The sequence below is a fragment of the Parambassis ranga genome, chromosome 15, assembly GCF_900634625.1.
Source record: "Parambassis ranga chromosome 15, fParRan2.1, whole genome shotgun sequence".
Taxonomy (NCBI): Eukaryota; Metazoa; Chordata; class Actinopteri; family Ambassidae; genus Parambassis; species Parambassis ranga.
In genome coordinates, this window is record NC_041035.1 from 2,748,032 (window position 1) to 2,767,763 (window position 19,732).

General features: G+C 40.9%; 1 protein-coding gene across 5 annotated transcripts in view; it reads left to right on the forward strand.

Annotated features, from left to right (window-relative positions):
* The window catches only part of ltbp1 (latent transforming growth factor beta binding protein 1), a 119,359-nt gene that overhangs the window by 49,019 nt on the left and 50,608 nt on the right, over positions 1-19,732 (forward strand). For all 5 annotated transcript variants that reach the window (XM_028423004.1, XM_028423005.1, XM_028423006.1 and 2 more), the window contains exon 5: positions 7,280-7,444. In XM_028423004.1, coding sequence (XP_028278805.1) covers positions 7,280-7,444 — 165 coding nt within the window. The remainder of the gene's footprint in view (positions 1-7,279; positions 7,445-19,732) is intronic.

Here is a 19,732-nt window from a genome sequence, read left to right on the forward strand (position 1 = left end):
CATTTTGTAGAGAATGTTCTGATTTTGTCATTAGGTAGCACTGATGAGCTGTAAATTCTTGTAAATTCCTTGTAAGTTCTTGTTCAGTGCATTTAGCTCCTGTGTGATGTCAACAAGAAAAGCCAATCCATGAGCCATTCGGAATCACAGGAACCCTTCTCAGTGAAGGTTTTTACTTCTGCTCTCAACTCAAAAAAACCTCTTCAAGACGTTTCCCCTGCTCAAGTCAATGTACCTTGTAGAAGAAGTAGAGCACATCCTCATATGCTCATAGACTCCCATTTCCTCCAAAAAGGTGTGGAAATGCCAGTGCTTTAAGCCCCTGGATGGTTGATGAAGGACAGACATCACATTGTCAAACTTCAGGCGTTTGCTGCAAACGGCCTGTTGACTCACGCAATGGATTGGCTAAAAGGTGTGTGAGACGTCTCAGACGTCCTAACACTAAACTTTGATGTCAAGTAGGGGGCCCACAAAATATTGTCCAGCGGGCTGCGAGTTTGAGATGGTTTGACAATTTTACACAGTTTACTGTCGCACAGACGTCACTGGTCTCTCACTTTTTCAAAACAGTTCTGTAATTTTTTATTTTTATAAGTTACACTCCAGGCCTGTGTTGGTTAAATTTCATACAGTATAACTAGTGTAACTACAAACTAAAACTAGTCTCAGGTTAAAAAAAAGATCCAATGAAGGTGTCTAAGTCAAAGTAAGCCTAGACCATCTGTGGTAAAATATGTTTACAGGTCTAGTAGGATTCAAATCCAAAACTGTGTGTGCACCTGATATGATTCATTGTAAAATAATATGATTTTGTAATAGTAAGTGCAGTTGTTACAAACGTAATTATGCATATTATAGTTTAGCATAGTAATGATGTGGACAATTTCATAGGGTTGTCATGGTGAAGAAATGTATCCTCTAGGTTATAAACATGTGCAAACACCAGCGACTATTTTACAAGAAAAGGTGACTGTGACCATGAGTTTTTAATGTTAATTCTTCAAGTTTTCCTCTGTGAGACAGAACTAAATAATTAATATAATCTGGGTTTTGTAGAGACATTTTGACAGGATCTGAAATTCGATTTTTTTTTCTTACTCTTTAAATCTCAACGTGAACAAAATAATCCAAAGAGAGAAAGAGTGTGAAACCTGCAGAAAAACCTTTAGGGCCCATAATGACAGCCCACCCCTAATCCATGTAGTGCCCACATATAAATGCTGACTTCTGGAAGTCCTGAAAAAAAAACAAAAGTCGAAACACAACCATTTTTAAAAATTACTTCCAACAGGTTGACAAAATCCCACACACATCTATATAAGTAGAGTTAGACATGTATAATGAAGGAGAGTGGTTGTGTGTCTGGTGTAGTGCCCAACATAACATTTGCACCAGAATCCCTGTCAAATACTTCACAACACCTGTCAGTGTGTACCACTTGCTGTGTAAACAGCATCTACAAATAGCAGGCCCTTCAAGCCTAAATTTATAGGAATAACGTAGCTGGTTTTTGCCCAGCATGCAGTCAGCACCGCACTTTGTATAAGTATCAGACGTGTTGCTCATCTAAAACAGGAAGCCCGCAACCCTACTGTCAGCCTTGTCCCACGCGACAGACGGCCTGTCAGCAGCTGGCTTTGGTGCCACATCTGGGAAAGTTATTCCCCGTCTCCCTATCCCACAGCTCTCCCACACTGCCAAGACAATCTCAGACAAATGTTAGCAGGCCTGGCACTGACTGAAGGCTTGGTCAGAAAGGATCACCTTGCCATCACCGCATTGACCGAAGAAGGAGGCCATGACAGTGTACAATCAGAGCAGGGATTTCTGGCACATCTTTAAATCTTGGGTCAGCTTAATTGTAGGCAAACATGTTTTGGCCATACAGGACTTACACCGATAAAAACACTCTGAGTGACATTGCAAGGCAGCCAGATCCTTGTGAGACCGCAAACCCACACGTCTATTTTGTCCTCGCAATGATGCCAGAGATTACTACTACTTGCTAGCTTTCGAAGATCCTTAGCTGCTCATTGTGCTTCTTCTTTGGTGATTTGCTGATCTGATAGGTTAAACAAACCTTGTGATGGACAGCGACTGAAAAATGGTTCATCCTGTTGTCTATGAAGTTTCTTTTGAAAGCCCCTCTGTGTTTTTTTTCCATAGTTTGTGATATAAGACATTTTACTTTAAAACTACAGTTGCTAATACAATATTTTTGACAAGATGGAAGTTCTAAATACCCTGGAAAGCCAGCTGTTCAATGCCCTCCAACCCAGGACATAATGTGAAAAAATCTTTCAGGGTGGCCCTGCTATGTTGTACACTACACTAGCTGCCTAACATAACTCCGGTCAATATTTCTTTCTAAATCACTGCCCTGTTCATGGATAACACACAACACATGCATACACATACACAGAAAAATTGCTATTGTTATTCAATTTTTGCCATCCATGGAATCTTTTTGGACCTTTAGTATTTCTTAATCCAAGGCTACAGCCACGTTTGGCTCATCTGCCTGTAATGTTTATTAAATGTCTAGAAATTATGACTAGCCCGAAGGTCCTCAATGATTACAAATTAGCCTAAATATGCATTCCTAGTTAGCGCTGACTTCAGTGTCTCCACTGCACCCTCCCTCAGAGGCCTGTAAAGTTTTATTCCCTCGCATGGCTCATATGAAGTCACTGCAGTGCAATGGAAAACATCAGAAAGAACGAAATTACCTCCTGACTTCAGTGTTGACACTATCGTTCCTCTCTGAAAATCTCTCTCCAGCCTCTTTTGCTGCTTGGATGAATCTCATCCTGACATTTTTTTCCTTCTCTGGTTTGATTGATGTCTGTGTTTTGTCTGAGATGTCCCTCTGACTCCCTTTCCATATGCTCGACACGATCAACAAAATCTGCCAGCAATGTGTGCAAACTTACAGAGGCGTAGAAGTGAAGTAATAGAAGGCTTTCAGAGGAATGTTTTGTCATTGCTGTGGCCAGGGACCTGCCGCTGTGAGCATTGTCACTGAAATTTTGATGTTACAAGTGGTGTAGAACATGCTGTCAGAAATCAATGCATTGCTCAACAGTTTTCCTGTGAACACATATTCAACCCTGAAGCACAAATCTGTGCCACCTGTCTAAAAACATACTGAAATTCACTGAGGTAAACAGGAATGAAACTTCCTCTGTGCTTTAGCAAAGGGGTCTCGTGGCACATTCAGTGTTCTGCCTCAGGGCCCTGATATGCCAACCTGGCATTCAGCCGCCAGGTGTCTTTAGGCTGTATGCTACTGTCTGCCATGTGTTCAGCAGTTTGTGGCTCTGATAAATCAATCACCAGCTGGTCTTTTGGCCAGTTCAGCAGGTAGTGTCTGAATGGCTGTTCAGGTCAGTGAAATTGTGATTTCACACACTTAGAGCAGTTTCTTTTTATTTTATTTTTTTCTGCATTTTCTTGTCTCTTCTAAAAGCAACACATAATGAACTGATTATGGAACTGCCAAACAAAACATTACAGTGCCAGATGCAGTCTTGCGTCAGACATGAACAAAGTTGCCTCAGGCTACAACACCTGGCTGCGCTACCCTCCAGTTTTACCTCTTCTGCTTTGCAACCTAGATGGAAATCCTTCTTTGTGATATATTTCTTAGGTCAGCAACGTCCAAGAACGTTATGGCTTGTTGGAGAGCCCGTCCTTGAAATCCCATATACTCTTTGGAAGCCTGGTTGTTGAAAATGTATGCATTCAGCCATTGCTAGGAGCACCAGGCGACCATGTGCTTTGTCTTCTCAGAAACTAGTTTGTGTAGTTCAGGCTTTTGCATTCATCCACTGCTGCCTCCCATACTACTGTCTGGACAATGAAGATGGATTTTTGCTTAGACCTGTGTCCTGGAACACATGACTGATTGGACACAGCACTTGGCCCAGCCTGAGATTACTCTCAGATGGAAAGCTTCTGGTCTAGGTCTGGTCCACGGAACTCAGTGCTCACAAGAGATTGCATACACAAAGCTATCCAACAAGGCCTCAAGTGGTATGCTTGTGGCTAAACGCTTGGTTCCGACCAGTCGGTGCCCTGTTACTGCTTAAGGTAATCATAGTGAAGAGCAACTGATATTTTTCTATTTTGTAAACATATTTTCCACACAAAAACTGCAACAATGATCTCCTAGTACACTTACTGCTACTAGCTAGCACTCAAAGATCTGGAATGGCTTGGAATGGATCTGGTTTGTGTTTCCTCTTCAGTGATTTGTTAATTTGATTGGTTGAAGTTAGCTTGATATAGATAATGACTTGGAGATTGTTTATGCAATCAGCTGTCAAGTATTCTTTTGAAGAGGCGTGTTTTTTCCAAGCACTTTTTAAGGGCAACCTCCTGATGATGATCCCAGCATTCAAAGTGTAGACTAGAAAAAGTATAGGTTTTCTGAATGACATCATAAAAATCTAGCTGGAGTCAGATGTGGGTTAATGTCTTATTGTTCCAACACCATTGATGGGAACAGCTTTTAGTGTTTGTAATTCACAAGAATCATTTGTGCCTCACAAAGAAAGAGATCTCAGATGAAGAATTGATGACTTGCATAAAGCTGGAAACAGTAACAAAGTAATCAAAAAGTTCAGATATTCATCAGTCCACTGACGGTGTATGAATGGAGAGGATTTAGTTCTGTGGCTTTAGCTAAGATGGCTCTGCAAAGTAACAGACTAAAAGGAAAGGTAAACAGTTAAAAATCTGCAGTGTCAGAAGCATCCTGACAGGTTTTTCAACAGTATGTTGCTGTAGCTTTCCATTAGGCTGGCTACACACAAGAAGTGTAATGCTTGATTTCAGGCCCAGTTTGTAATCACTACCAACAATGTAACGCAAGACATATCAAAATATAACAACACGTATGAATGATGACGTCTGTTGTCCTCCATACTTTTTTTTCCCCTTCTCAGGTCACGTTTAATAACGTAACTTTCTGCAAGATCTTTTTTGTTACTGCACACACCAGATGTGTAGTCTTACAGTCATGCTGATTTATCTAGTCTTCTTTTGGAAGATTAGAATTTTTAAAATGGTTTGAAATTGTCCCTATGTCTGTGCTCTGTTATACTATTGAGTAAGCATGGGAAAAAAACATCTGCACATGTCTTGGTTCGCGTTGTGTGTTTTGTTCGGTTCAGGACATTTGCATTAAGTAATGCAGGGAGGCATTATTTTCCTTTTTTTTTTTTCATTAAACTTTAGAAACCATAGTACACAAAGCTTACTTTGTTTGGTGACAGAGTTAGCCACTTACTGATGTGTGGATGGACCTTCACTCAGTTTACTAATTTGCTACACTGATGACATGCTTGCTGCATCTTAATTCCATATAATTTTTTGTCACTTCAATGCACACATTCCTCTAAACCTGTTAAATAGGGTTAGTACACCGCGTTGAGGTACATTAGTGTCACCTCCTGGCAAGACATTATGGCAATAACTTGTCATTTTTGTATAATTTATGGAGTATTTTAAATCATTTTCATCTTTAGAAGAAATCTTTTCACGGTGTTCACATGCAGGCATAGATACATTTTTGGTGTAAAAGTTGTTTTTTCAGTGCAAGTGGTCTATTAACTCTGCAATAGCCTGGCGAGTGTACCCTGCCACCCATTGACAGCTGGGATAACAGCTCCCCCATGACCCCATAGTACAGGACAAAGTGGGTTAAAAATGAATGGATGCAGTGACCTTGACCACCAGATTGTTTCAGCTGCCCCTGAGATTTTGATCTTGCTCAAAAAAATCAGATTAGACTTGACCTTTTACTACCTTATCTAGTCACATCCTCACTGAGTCTATAGAACATTTGTACCAAATTTGAACAGAAAACATGTCTCCCCGGCACAGAGGCAAGATTGTAAGACAGTTTTATATTTTGTAAAATTGACTGACCTGAATAAACCTTAAACTCCATCAGTAAACATTAATAAGATTTAATGTGTGTTCCCAGTGGTGCAGTTTGGAACCTTTTGTTTACATTTGTCTCTCAGATTGTTCCTTAAAAGAGAAAAGCTTCACTCTCCCTCTCCAGAGTTCCTTTGCCACTCTTTTCCTTGTTTATTTCTTTTTGGAAATAATCTTCCCACCAAAGGGAATTGGGCAAACCATGTTTAGACTTCAAATCTTGGATGTCTATATATGATTCTGGCAGTATTTTAAAAACCAGTTTCCATTGGCATTCTGCTTTGACCGCTACATCATATTAGGTCCCTCTTTAATAGTTAATTTTTGCACCTATTAGGGAATGTTTAGGTAGCCCGGGTCGTCTTATCCAGCGGTTTTTCCTGCCTCTCAGGTTTAGAAAACATTCCTCTGGCTGCTTGGCTTTACTCCACTATCTGGCGTGAACAGCTGAAAGCCACAGACAAAGCACCGTGCGCTGGAGACAGGGGTTTGGACCTGACACAGGGATGCCAAGAACCACTGCACAGGGAAGAGATATTAAAAGATCTAGAGAAGTGAATAAGTAGAGGCTGCATGTACAATAACTGAAGAGATTTTTAAAAGAGGTTGACAGGATGTAGTGTTATTACTCCTGACTCATCTTTTCTTCCTGTCAGTCATTACTCAGGGCTTGCTTGTATAAGGGTGGGGAAGAAGAGTCAGAGACAGAGATAATCTGCAGTCCTCCTGAAGGCTACTGGGACTGCTTCCTGGTCTACGTGTGGACTCACAGCAAATGACTTTAGGATTTTTTCTCCTAATTTAAATTTCTGAGAGTAAAACTCAGGGAAAGGAGTTATAAAAGCAAATCTGAAGAGTAAGGCACTGGGACTAAAGGTGGCATACCTGCTGCTGTTTGTCTGTCTTGGAATAAAGCTCGGTTTGCTGATATGCCAATATCCACCTCTCAGAGCCGTCAGAGGAAGAATTGGAAGACATCCCAGAGTTTTGTTTGCTGACTTCTGCCTCTCCCACATTTTTTTTTTATTCCTGCTCACATTTCAGAGGCGCCACTGGATTTAGGAGCAGCGGAGAAGGAGGAGGAGGAAGAGATAGACAGGGGTAGTTTGAAGTATGCGAAGTACAGGGAGGAGACACATCACAACTTTTTCAATAATTGAAAATTACATAGTACTTTTTTGCTTTTTGTTTTGACTGGAGTCTCACCAGTTGATTGGACAAGCTTCAGCTTGAAAGTAATTTTACTTCCAAATGGATCAAAGAGTAACCGAAGTTTCACTGCTCTCCCTCCCCCTCCTCTTGGTCTGCGCCATGTTTTCGGCAACGGTAGGCAACCATACAGGAAGGATCAAGGTGGTCTTCACTCCCACCATCTGCAAACTGACCTGCGTAGGAGGAAGATGTCACAACAACTGCGAGCTGGGGAACACTACTACCATCATCAGTGAGAACGGCCATGCCACCGACACCTTGACAGCTCCCAACTTCAGAGTAGGTAAGTGATCCTGATTGTGGCTTCCCACACACACACTGGTATTATCATTGTATATCAGTCAATAGTGGATCAGTGATTCTGTTCGTTTCTGGTCACACACCCTTACTTAACTTTATTCTATTTCTACATCTAAACCTACAATTAAGACTTATTTGTCATTTAAATGCTTATCTTTCCAGCATTTGGTCCTCACTAATAAGGTGGTACAATTTAGTGTCCACCTGACCCCAACAAACATTGATACCATCAGGCATTATGAGGTAAAAAAGGTCACAGAAGTTTCTTTATTGTATATTATCATATCCTATTGTTCACTCTTCATTTCATCTCATGCATTTGTTGTATTTTATTGGTATTTTAATAATTTAGTTTTAGGCACTAAAAGCAAAGAATGCTTTTAAAAACAATGCCAATGTGGAGAGTGGAACAAGGTGAACTCCTGTCTGACTCAGCTGAACAAATTAGCATGACGTTAGTAGCACCAGCTCAAAGAGAAAAAAAACCTCAGACCGAGTTAACTCTGAATGACCCACAGTGATGCTTTTCTTTACTGGAATGAATTAGTAGTGGTGTGGGTTCCCTCGTGCCAATAAATGTAGCTTCAAAGTAAACAACTCCAATTTTGACAGGAGAATTTGGGAACAATAACTAAATGTGTTTATGGTGATGACTAAAGTGTAATGATTCAAATTCATAGCTTTTGAAACGTGTTTGTGTTTCCCTTTTGAAAAACTAAAATGTATTTCAATGTGAAATGACCTCTGCTCATTTGAGTCTTGTGTTCTGTATTTTAAACATTCTGTTTCTGTAATGACACCTTGAGATATTGATCTTTTGGTGGTGTGATCACTTTGTCTTGCCTGATTGTGTTTTGGATAAATGGGTTCAGTTTCTGCAATGTGCACCATTTCCCAAGAAACATTCATTTAGCTAAGGGTTTATGGAGCCTCTGATCTGCTGTTAGAAACACAAAACTCACAGCATGATCTAAAATATCTACATGAAATAAAGAATATAAATTACAAATGATTTAGTGTTTCATGTCCCCCTTTAAAAAATGCAATGCTTCTACTAGCACAGACCCTGCACAAGATCAGGTTATAGTATACTAATATATATAGAGAAGATTGAAGCAAGGCGTCTGGACTTGTAGAGTTTTCCTGAAGATGTTTCGCCAATCATTCCAAGCAGCTTCATCAGTTCTAACTGTTTGGTGGGGAAACATGGTTTATATGTGGTGGCAGACCTCAGTGGGTGGGTCTGGGTAAAACTTAAAAAACAATGGCACTAAATGTTTCCATAATTACCTGTGATGATCTGGTTGCCTGTGCCAAGTGTGTCTAACGACTGATTAACGACTATGAGAATGCTGGAGGGGGACTGGTTGACAGCCCTTTGTTCTTGCTGTGAGTATGTGCAAACTTCCTGGGAATGGATGTAAGCTGCATTGTATGAGATAGAAAGATGTCTGAGACCACCACCTCTTTTAAGGTAAGGTTTTTCCAGCTTAACATAGATGGCTTCCTTGACTCTCTCTTTCAAACCATCTTTCCTCCCTGTCTAAAATGTGAACATTGTTGTCCTTAAAGGAGTGTCCTTTCTCTTTGAGGTGGAGGTGAACAGCTGAGTCTTGTCCGGAGGAGGTGGCTCTCCTGTGCTGAGCCATTCTTCTGTGAAGTGGTTGTTTATTTTCTCCAATGTACAGATCAGAGCATTCCTCACTGCACTGGACTGCATATATCACATTGCTGTGTTTCTCCCTGGGAGTTTTATCCTTCGGGTGAACCAGTCTGTATCTGAGTGTTAGTCATCGGTTTGAAATGGACCGGGATGTCATGGTTGTTGAAGATCTTACAGAGTTTCTTTGATACTCCTGACACATATGGAATGGAGATGTTCTTTCTCTGCCGGTTGTTGTCCTTCTTCTTGTTGTTGGGGGGTCTTGTTTTTGTGGCTTTGATGAGTGCCCACTTGCGGTAGCCACAGGTTTGCAGGGCCTTCCTGATGTGGTGTTGCTCCTTCCTGTTCCCCTCTGAGCTAGTTGGTACAGTTTGTGCTCTGTGCTGCAGGGTCCTGATCCAGTTTGTGTTCCAGTGGGTGGTGTGAATCAAACAACAGGTACTGGTCCGTGTGTGTGGGTTTCCTGTAAACTTCCTGTACACTTCCACGTTGAGGCTCCTGTCCTCCTCAATGTGTACTGTGCAGTCCAAGAAGGCCAGATTGTTGTCCCTGGTGTCATCCCGAGTACCACTGTACCAACCAGCTCAGTGGGGGAGTATCAGAGAAACTCCGTAGGATCTTCAACAACCATGACATCCCGGTCCATTTCAAACCTATGACAACGCTGAGATAGAAACTAGTTCACCCAAAGCTTTGCAAGTTTTACCCAGACCCACCCACTGAGGTCTGCAACCACATACAATCCATTTTTCCCCACCAAACAGTTAGAACTGATGAAGCTGCTTGGATGAGCAGCAAAACGTCTTCAAGAAAACTCTACAAGTCCAGACGCCTTGTTTCAATCTTCTCTACTAGCTGTGTGTTTGATTTTGATTGGATTGGTCAAAGTAACATTCTTGAGTCTGTTTTCTTCTGAAAAATTTCTGAAAAACAGCCCATTGTTATGGATCCGGGTCTGATCACAGAGGGAGATCATGTCTAAACCTCTTTTTTTAAAATTTCAAATCAGTATGTTATGTATTAATATGCAATTCAATTCAATTCAATTCAGTTTTATTTATATAGCGCATATTACAATCAGACATTGTCTCAAAGCGCTTCACAGGAACCCCCCTAAGAGCACTGTGGCAAGGAAAAACTCCCTTTAAGAGGAAGAAACCTTGAGCAGGACCCGTCAACTTAAGGGGGAACCAGTCCTGCTGCTAGTCAGAGAGGATGAGGGAGGGAGAGAGAGAGAGAGAGAGAGAGAGAGAGGATGAAGGAGAAAGAGAGAGAGGGAGAGAGGAGCAAACATGATACAAACATGATACAGTACAGAGCAAACATGACAGCAAGATGAAACAGTGATTATATTGCAATAGATATCTATATATATCGTCGGTCCATAAGTAGGAATAGTAATTTGATAGTAAAGATGAGCAGCAGGGGCTAGTGAAGTCGATGAGCACAGGAGAGACTGCAGGTCAGTATGCAGGTCTTGAGACCTGCAAAGAGAGAGAGCGAGAGCGAGGCACAGAACTACAAGGAAGACAGTTAACACAGATTATGAGACGATATTACCCAGTATGATCCAGACTAAGGAGAGTGGAGGAGAGGTCAGAGGGTGTTCAGAGGATCGTGTTTGTGCCCCCCGACAACGTAGAGCAAGAGAGACTTCACGGGCCGGACTGCAGGTCATCATCCAGGTCTTGAGACCAGTGTGAGCCAGACTAAGGAGAGAAAAGGAGAGGTTAGAGGGTGAGAGGGAAATTGCTCAGTGGATCATGTTTGTGCCCCCCGACAACGTAGGCCTAGAGCAGCATAGCTGTGCTACACACTAGGTCTAAGGCTAACTGTACGCCTTACTAAACAGAAAAGTTTTAAGTCTAGTCTTAAAGGTGGAGGCAGTGTCTGCCTCTCGGACCCAGATTGGTAACTGGTTCCATAATAGCGGTGCCTGATAGCTGAAAGCTCGTCCTCCCATTCTACTTCTATGAATCCTAGGAACTACTAGTAAACCTGCACTCAGAGATCTGAGTGTCCTATTAGGAACATATGGTACAATCAGGTCCTGCAGATACAATGGAGCAAGTCCATGAAGAGCCTTGTAGGTTAGAAGAAGGATCTTGAAGTGTATTCTTGAGTCCACTGGGAGCCAGTGAAGAGACGCTAGGACAGGAGAGATATGATCCCTTTGGCTGCTTCCTGTCAGAACTCTAGCTGCTGCGTTCTGGATCAGCTGCAGACTGTTGATGGAGTAATGTGGACATCCTGACAATAAAGAGTTGCAGTAGTCCAGTCTTGAAGTGACAAAAGCATGGATGAGCTTTTCAGCATCACTCTGAGAGAGGATGCTCCTGATCTTAGTAATATTACGCAGGTGAAAGAAAGCGGTCCTGGAGACCTGCTTAATATGAGAGACAAACGACATGTCTTGATCAAAGATAACTCCAAGGTTCCTCACAGTCGTACTGGAGGCCAGAGTAATTCCATCCAGGGAGAGAGTATTATCTGATAAACTAGTTCTGAGATGTTTCGGTCCAAAAACAATGACCTCAGTCTTGTCCGAGTTTAATAGTAAAAAGTTGGAGGACATCCAGTCCTTTATGTCCTTTAGACACGCCTGTAGTCTGACTAGCGGCTCCGTTTCTTCAGGCTTCATGGATAAATACAGCTGGGTATCATCAGCATAACAATGAAAGTTTATGCCGTGCTTCTGGATGATGTTTCCTAGAGGGAGCATGTAGAGGGTGAACAGGATCGGTCCGAGCACAGAACCCTGTGGAACACCGTGGTTAACCCTTGTACCTGTGGAAGACACATCGTTAGTGTGAACAAAATGAAATCTGTCAGATAAATATGATTTAAACCAGCGCTGTGCTGTTCCTGTAATCCTGATCTCGTGTTCCAATCTGTGTAGCAGGATGCGATGGTCTACGGTGTCGAAGGCAGCACTGAGATCCAGTAGAACGAGTACAGAGACGAGACCCCGGTCCGATGCCATGAGGAGGTCATTGGTGACTTTAAGCAGTGCTGTTTCTGTGCTGTGATGGGCTCTGAAACCAGACTGGAAAGCATCAAACAGACTGTTCCTACACAGGTGGTCGTTTAGCTGACTTACAACAGCTCTTTCGAGTAGTTTGGAGATAAAGGTGAGGTTGGAGATCGGTCTGTAGTTTCCTAGGACGTCCGGGTCCAGTGAAGGTTTTTTAAGTATCGGAATGATCACAGCAGCATATGATTAATTTCTTTAATAAGTCATAGACAAAATTTCCAAAGTGTTTGGAAGTAAATTACATGTTATCTGTCACATATAGAATGAAGTATTATTTATGGTCTCTTGTTAAAAAAAGAATATTAATATTATTTGTTCATATATTTCTTCCATTAAGGCAGCACTATGTGGTTGTGAAATTCATGACCCGTTGATATTTTGATTCCTCAGATTCTTCGCCTCGCACCTGGATGTTCCTGAAAGTGTAGAAATAGGGCCTGTCCAGGCTCGCTCTGCTCCCAGCCTTTCTTCTTCCCCTTCCGTCTTTCCTGTCACTCCAGTAGCGTGACTGCTTAAACCGAGATTAAAGTTTGCAATCCACAGCGAGCTCAAAGACAGAATAAATCACATTTGTTATCATAATTATCTGATGAGGGAGGTGGTGTGTGAAAGGAAGAGGTTGAAAACTTCTGTTTATACTCACCCACAGCCTATGTTGACCAATTTACAGAGACATTAAGATAAGGCTTGGTGATGGATTTATTTGGGTTTCAGCACATTTCTATAAACTCAGAAAAAATTGTAGACATGTTCATCTCTCAGTATGGATAGTTCATCACAGTTAGATAAACTTTCTTTTAAAGCAAGTGTAGTTGGTTTATACATGAGATAGATGCCTCAGGGCTTTTCACCAGCTAATTAGCAGAAAAATGTTCAGTGGAACACCAGCCCAGTCCTTCATCTGTCTGTCTGACTGTCTCTCAGGCTGACAGATTGTTTCTCTTTTTTGACTATTTGTCCTATTCTGTAGAATGGAAGAGGATTAGGGCCACTGTAAAAAGTCTGACTTTTTTCTCAGAATTCATTTATTTTTCATTTCTGTCACACTTAATCTAATTCTGGGCTCATTTTTTAGTGCAGAATAAAGCCCTGCACATGTAGGGGAACATGACAAGCATGGCTAAAAGCAGAGAGAACTCAAACACATCTTTGTGCAGTGTAAAGAAAAAGAAAAATCAAAGTTTTTTTACTGATTATTGATTAGTACCCCTTTTTTAATTGATGTTCTTTGTGTAAAAATATATTACAAATCATCTGATTGTAGTGAGTCTAATTGATAGGCAGACTTCAGACAAACAACATATAACAGTTTTTTACATTTCTATTATTTATTAGCAAAAATGAGGACAAAATATTAAGTCCTCTCTTACTGCTTCCATAGTATTTAATTGTGTGAGCTGCTGATCATCAGTCCTTGATGAATTGACCTTACACAATCCCCGCCCTCCTTAGTTACTGCTGCTACGCCTGGCAAGCTTTTGCACACTCAGCATAGGCCAGTATATCAACAATGCTACAACAGATATCCCAAAGGGAATTAAAACTAGTAGAGTATCTAAAAGAGCCAGGCAGAGGGGACTGCAGTGTGTTTTTGAGGGGTATATCAACGACATTAACGATCAGACAATATCATTAAAATGGATGCAAATGCACACTGATCCCAGTGCAAGCGACAGACACCACACCTACAGTTTATACACTCCCAAGGAGCCGTGATCATAAATCAATAGTGTTTGCGCACCACAGGGTAAGTGAAGCATAGTATGTTGCTTTAATAATTCTAACCAGAGAGCTGACTGATGCATCTCCGATGATGCAGCTGTAGAAATCCAGCATATCAGCTTAAAAATTACAGAATATTTGTCATGTAGCTGCTGGTCTCAAGTGAGTGTAGTCTAGTTGCATTAAGGAGTGCAGATTTTTTTGCTTTTTACAGAATCTTGTTTGTGTAAACAGTTTATTTTCTGTGCTAATTGAGACTTGAAATGTGAAGTTTTTAAGCTCACTTTCCCCAGAAATGGAGCCATGATTAAATTGGAAGGCTGCAACGTGTAATATTTTGAGAGGCTCTGGATGTGTGCATTGGCCGCAGTTATCATGGTGGTTGAAGAGATGGGCTGCAGAGTAATCATTGTAGTGCTGCGGCTCGAAGTGATGATTGGTTATCTGAATGGGCCAGACTGAAATAGTTTGGTTTCACAGGAAATTGCTTAGTGTCCTAAAGTATGAATCCTACTGGCTGTTTAATTTGCCAAAACTATACATTCCCCATGATCCTCTGTTTATTTTCTTGAAATCAGAACCTCTACTGTGTTTGACATATATGAAATGTATAGTTTTCCTCTCACACATCACTGTGTGTGAATTATTTTGTTGTTGTTGTTTCCGATTATACCATATTAACATATTTGTCAAGATACTTTTCAGCCCTGATCATGTCAATTCAAGCAGATTGCGACTTGATCCACTTATGATGATTTGATGATAGTTGAAAATATTTAGGGAATGATTTCTTGGTAGCATTAGCAGGATTATTTTTTAAACTTGACTGATCCAGTCTGTTGTGTGCGTATCCTGTTTGGCCCCATGTGGCCCCAGGAGAGTAGATTTAAGTGCTGTTTTTCCAGCTCTTCTGGCATATTTTCTCCCAGGTGAGAGCAGGTGCTTGCCAAGTGCTGAGAGCTTTCTGGCCCTCAGCTCATGCTTCCTTTATTAAAGACGTCTTTTGCTGCCAGCTCATTTGTTGCAGTCCAGACAGTATCAAATCATTTACAGTTGGAGAAAAAAAAAGTGGGGAGGTGAGGTGTGTGTATATATGTATATATGTGTATATATATATATATATATACACATATCACAGCTGCTATAATTTCTCATAGACCCCTACCAATATTTTTATCACTATGGTAACCAAGTAAAATAAATATAAAAAGTGTTAGAGAAGCACTGGTTTAACTTAGACCAAGATGTTTTTTTAAACCTAACCAAATAGTTTTAATGCCATACCCATAAACTAAATATGGACACACTAAGTTTCTGCAGTTTCTGTTTTAAAGACATGGGGGAGGCTCAGAATCTGAGTACACCTAGATGCTTTAATCCAAACGCAAGCAAAGAGATGAGCTGTCACTCAATTACTCACCATTAATTAAACAAAACCTTTAAATTAAAATGAGAAAGTTTTATTAAAATCTCCAGCATAATGTTGTCATAAAAAGGGAACATATTGACCTATATTGGGATTACACTGTGACCTCTATTATAGGGACCTGCACAGTTTTTCTACCAGGCCATAAACATGTTTATTCCAGCCTTAAAATTAGGCAATATACCATAAAGGTCATTTTTTGAGCCAGCAATGGGTCATGAAGCACTTAAAAACAGCCCCACAGATGATATTAACCCCAGCCTTCATGACTAAATTCTGGAGCAAAGTTATAGCCACCATTCACCCAGATGTGTGGTCCCGGCCATCTTGTAATAACACAGCCATCTATTGTTCTGGAATAGGTGAGTATCACCTGTTCATGTGTGAGGATGTGTTGAGTTATTTTATAATGTGTTACAGCAGAATGTGAATGAAGAAATTATTCACTAAGGCAATTAAGATTCTGGACAAACTAAGACCAGCTGTTTGTGGCCACAGTAGAGCATGCATTTCTAAACATCACATCTTGGATTTCCTGTCTTTAATGTAGGGTTGAGGCAGCTGATTGAACTCTGTGATGCAGATAACATCTTGGTTTGCTAATAGGATGTTTTGACCTGTTGAACCTGGTGCTCTGGTAGTTGTGAATGGATTTGAGGGACATGAAATGCAGACACACTTAACAAAACCTAAGCTAGCTTCAGTGTTAAAACTGACCAAAAAGTATATATAATATAAATATGTTTGGAATTATATGAATGACAAGACACAAGTAAAAGTAATGAAAGCTGAGCACATAGTGACAAAAATGTGTGAAGAAAACAGACAGGAAGTAAAACAAACCATAACACTCAAGGAAAGAGTAGGAACTACCAAACTAAAACAGGTAACACATGTGAGAACCAGGTCAAGCAGTGCATTGGACGAACGTTTTGACAATAATAAATTGCTTGCTAATGCCATTCTTTATAAGTTCTGTTGTATGTGCACTGCTCTTTTAATGTTCAGTTGTCTAATCCTGCGAAGAAGTGTTGTAAGTTCTGTGTTATGTGTACAGTGCATGTGGAATTCCTTTGAGGGTGGATTAATGTTTTGAGACTTGTGGGCAGAGGGTTAAGGCTGTTCCATACTCCGCGAGACAAAGAGCGGAGAACGCACTCCACGGGTGGTAAGAGATACAAAAAAAAGGTCTTTTCCGCACTGAGGTACCATACTCCGCGAGACGCGTGTGTGCAGAACTCCTCATACGGCCCGCCCACTAAACTATAAGGAAAGACTTTACTGAGTTTTTTAACACACCACAAGGACTTGTGCCATGGCAAGAGGGCATTATACAGAGAGGGTGCCTGCAACAGCGTGAGATGTCCGGCGATGAGCTGTGAAAATGCGACATTAAAAGTAACAATAGCAAAGATTCAGTGTTTGTGCCTTTATGACCACATTTGCACATCTACTGTGTTCCAATGTGCCTGCGATACTTCAAACTGTCCGGTGATGAGCTGTGAAGATGCGACATTAAAAGTAACAATAGCAAAGATATACAGACATTGTTAACGAGCCTATTATGCCCGGGTATGTAGGAGTATATAGAATGGTAATAACAGTCACCATCTGGTATGTGTGAACGGCTGTCTGGAGTTATTGGTGACAAATCACCCTGACTTGCCTTTCTTTCTTTCTTTTATTGCTCATCATGCAAAACCGGTATGGTCTTATCTAAATCTGTTGAATCAGTGCTGTTTATACACCTACCTATATACCTGGAGAGGCTCTTGCGCTTCTCCACTTTCATCACGCCCACAATACATTCCGACCAATCACAGCATGGTTGCCGCACAGCCTTGAAAGACAAAGTTCGGCCCGGACCCTGTGCACAGGAGTGCGGATCAGCGGGCGGTCAGAGACAAAAAATGACGTCATTTTGTGGGCGTAACGTCTGCAGGGGGGAAAAATGTCTTTGTCTCGCGGAGTATGGATCCAGCTTTAGCCTGGGAAGGGGATTTAACCTGAGGTTTGAGAGTTGGTGTCATGTTTTATCAGATAAGTGCAGACAAAGGGGAGCAAAACCTTAAATCTTGGCTGTCAATAGATTTGGATTTTTAAAGAAAATTAAACTGTAAACACGCTGCTTTATTGACTACTGGCAGAAGGGAGTTCACGGGGATGAGAGGGTTCAGGTTTATTGTATTTTTGTGGGGTTTTTTGTATTTTGTATGTCACAATTAAAAAGCAGTGCAGATGGCTTACATTGTCTTGTATCGGTTGTGTTGGCTGCAACAAACTACATTTTTTGGGGGGAAAAAACACATATACTCACCTCACCTTGAGTCCAGTTGCCTCAATTTAAACTCTTGGAAATGACTATGATCTGGATGGTTGAGAGCATCCACAGATATATTGTTAACAACTAGTTTTTATTTGTTAACATTTTTATTGTTAGCACCTCTGGGGCTTTGATATGTTAAAAGTGCTTGGGGGTGACTCCTAAAGTGAGTCAATCTCTATAGAGCTTTAACCACAACAAGAATTATGTTCTCTTTTGATGTTTTGGTACTTTGCATATTTCTCACCCACTTAAATTGTATTGAGTTCTGCATGAGAAACATTTCCCTTGGCAAACCCACAATCTGTGGAGTTTTCCTACTAAATGCTTGTGTGATTTTTTTTCCTTTTCTCTTTTCTATTGTGTCTATAACTAACAAATGCTTCTAATACATACACCATGTTTTCAACAGGATAGTCTTCACAAACTGCAACCACTGTAAATATTACAGTGCCTGCTTTCATGTCCATCCACCTCGGCTCCACTTGCTGCCCTCCTCTTTGCCCAAATTAGGATTAGATGGGAGTTTAGACAAACTTAGATGTCACTGGGCATGCTAACTGCTGCATGCTAGTTTTTCAGCTGGTTCGTTGAAGTTTGTGATTGTAACAGATGATCAGGTTATTCTGTCATTATCAAAGAGTGGACAGCAGGTAAACATGGAGGAATCACTTTAGAAGTCTTGTGAGTGTTTTTACCACAGATCTAATTTTTGACCAAAAAATACAATTAACAAAACACACTGACTCTTGGACATTAGATCTGAATGTGCTAAAATGCTAATGGGAGTTTAGGCATTTAGTTTAAACTCAGATGCTGTCAAGGTGTCAGCCAAAGCTTCCATGCTATACTTCTTTAGGACATCTACTGATGTTTGTCCCTGGATGGTTCATCATCATTGCCAGTTATAGTGCCTTAAATGAGAAGTGGAACGGTCTCACCCTTCTGCAGTATAGCTATAAAGTCATCAGTCCCTCTTTTGTGAAGGTACTCTGATGAAATCTGCATCTATTATGCTAATATAATGGCTGTTTTGTTGTAAGCCACATGATGATGAATTGGTGGTGGGGGCCAGCCTCATATGCAGTGGCCTCAGATGACTGTAAAGTGATGTGAGTAATGGCCACAGTGTGGGACTTTCTTTTGCATGTGAATCATAAGTAGCATCACTTTCCTGCTCACATATCTTTGTCATTTCTCATCAGACTTTGTCAAGTCTCAGCTCCTTTGGAATGCGGAGATAAGAGGAGAGGAAAAAACAATCAGCAAGAGCTGCGAGGGATGTCAAATAAAGCTTTGAAGGATGTGTCTTGTTTTGTCTAGGATTTTGTGTTTAATTCCTCCATGCTTTATTACAGAATTCAAACAGGAAACATGGTACTTACATATGCGAACCATCACCTCCTTTGCTCTGTGTGTTGACGCCTTTTGGCTGCACAACAGTGAATTCACTGTATCCTTCAGTGCTTACATCAGAGCAAAGTTAGGTGATGTCTAGAGAGTAGGCACATGATGATGTCTACTCAGGGATCATGATGCTAGACTGTCAGCCACTGACCCAAACCTAATAAGAAGCAAACTGCTGTTTGTCCTGGGCCCGTACCCTGTAGTCTATCTAACACCAGTCATTTGTGAGAACTGGGACAAGCTGTATGGTGGACACAAAGGGGGAGAAGGGTCGTGTCATTTTAGGCTTGTTCCCAAGAGCAATGGGTCCTACTTCCTGTCTTGTGGCAGATGAATTCTCTCAAAATCCAAAAACCAAGATGCGTCCTAATTCAGAGGCTCTATCTTTCAAAGGACGCAAAGTTAGCCAACAAATCCATCCTTTTCTCCATGATAATGAAGAATACCTTCAGTGGAATCAGAATCAGAATCGTGTTTATTGCCATGTAAGTGAAGGGGGTTCACATTACTAGGAATTTGCCTTAGTGATAGGTGCATACAAAGAACATATAATAATTAACATGAAATAAGATAAAACTAAGATAAAATTAAGTAAATAAACTAAAGTAAGGCTAAATTGACATGGCATAACAGACATGGCATAACAGACATACAATGAACAGAACATAAAATATTTGGCGGATGTAATGGTAAACA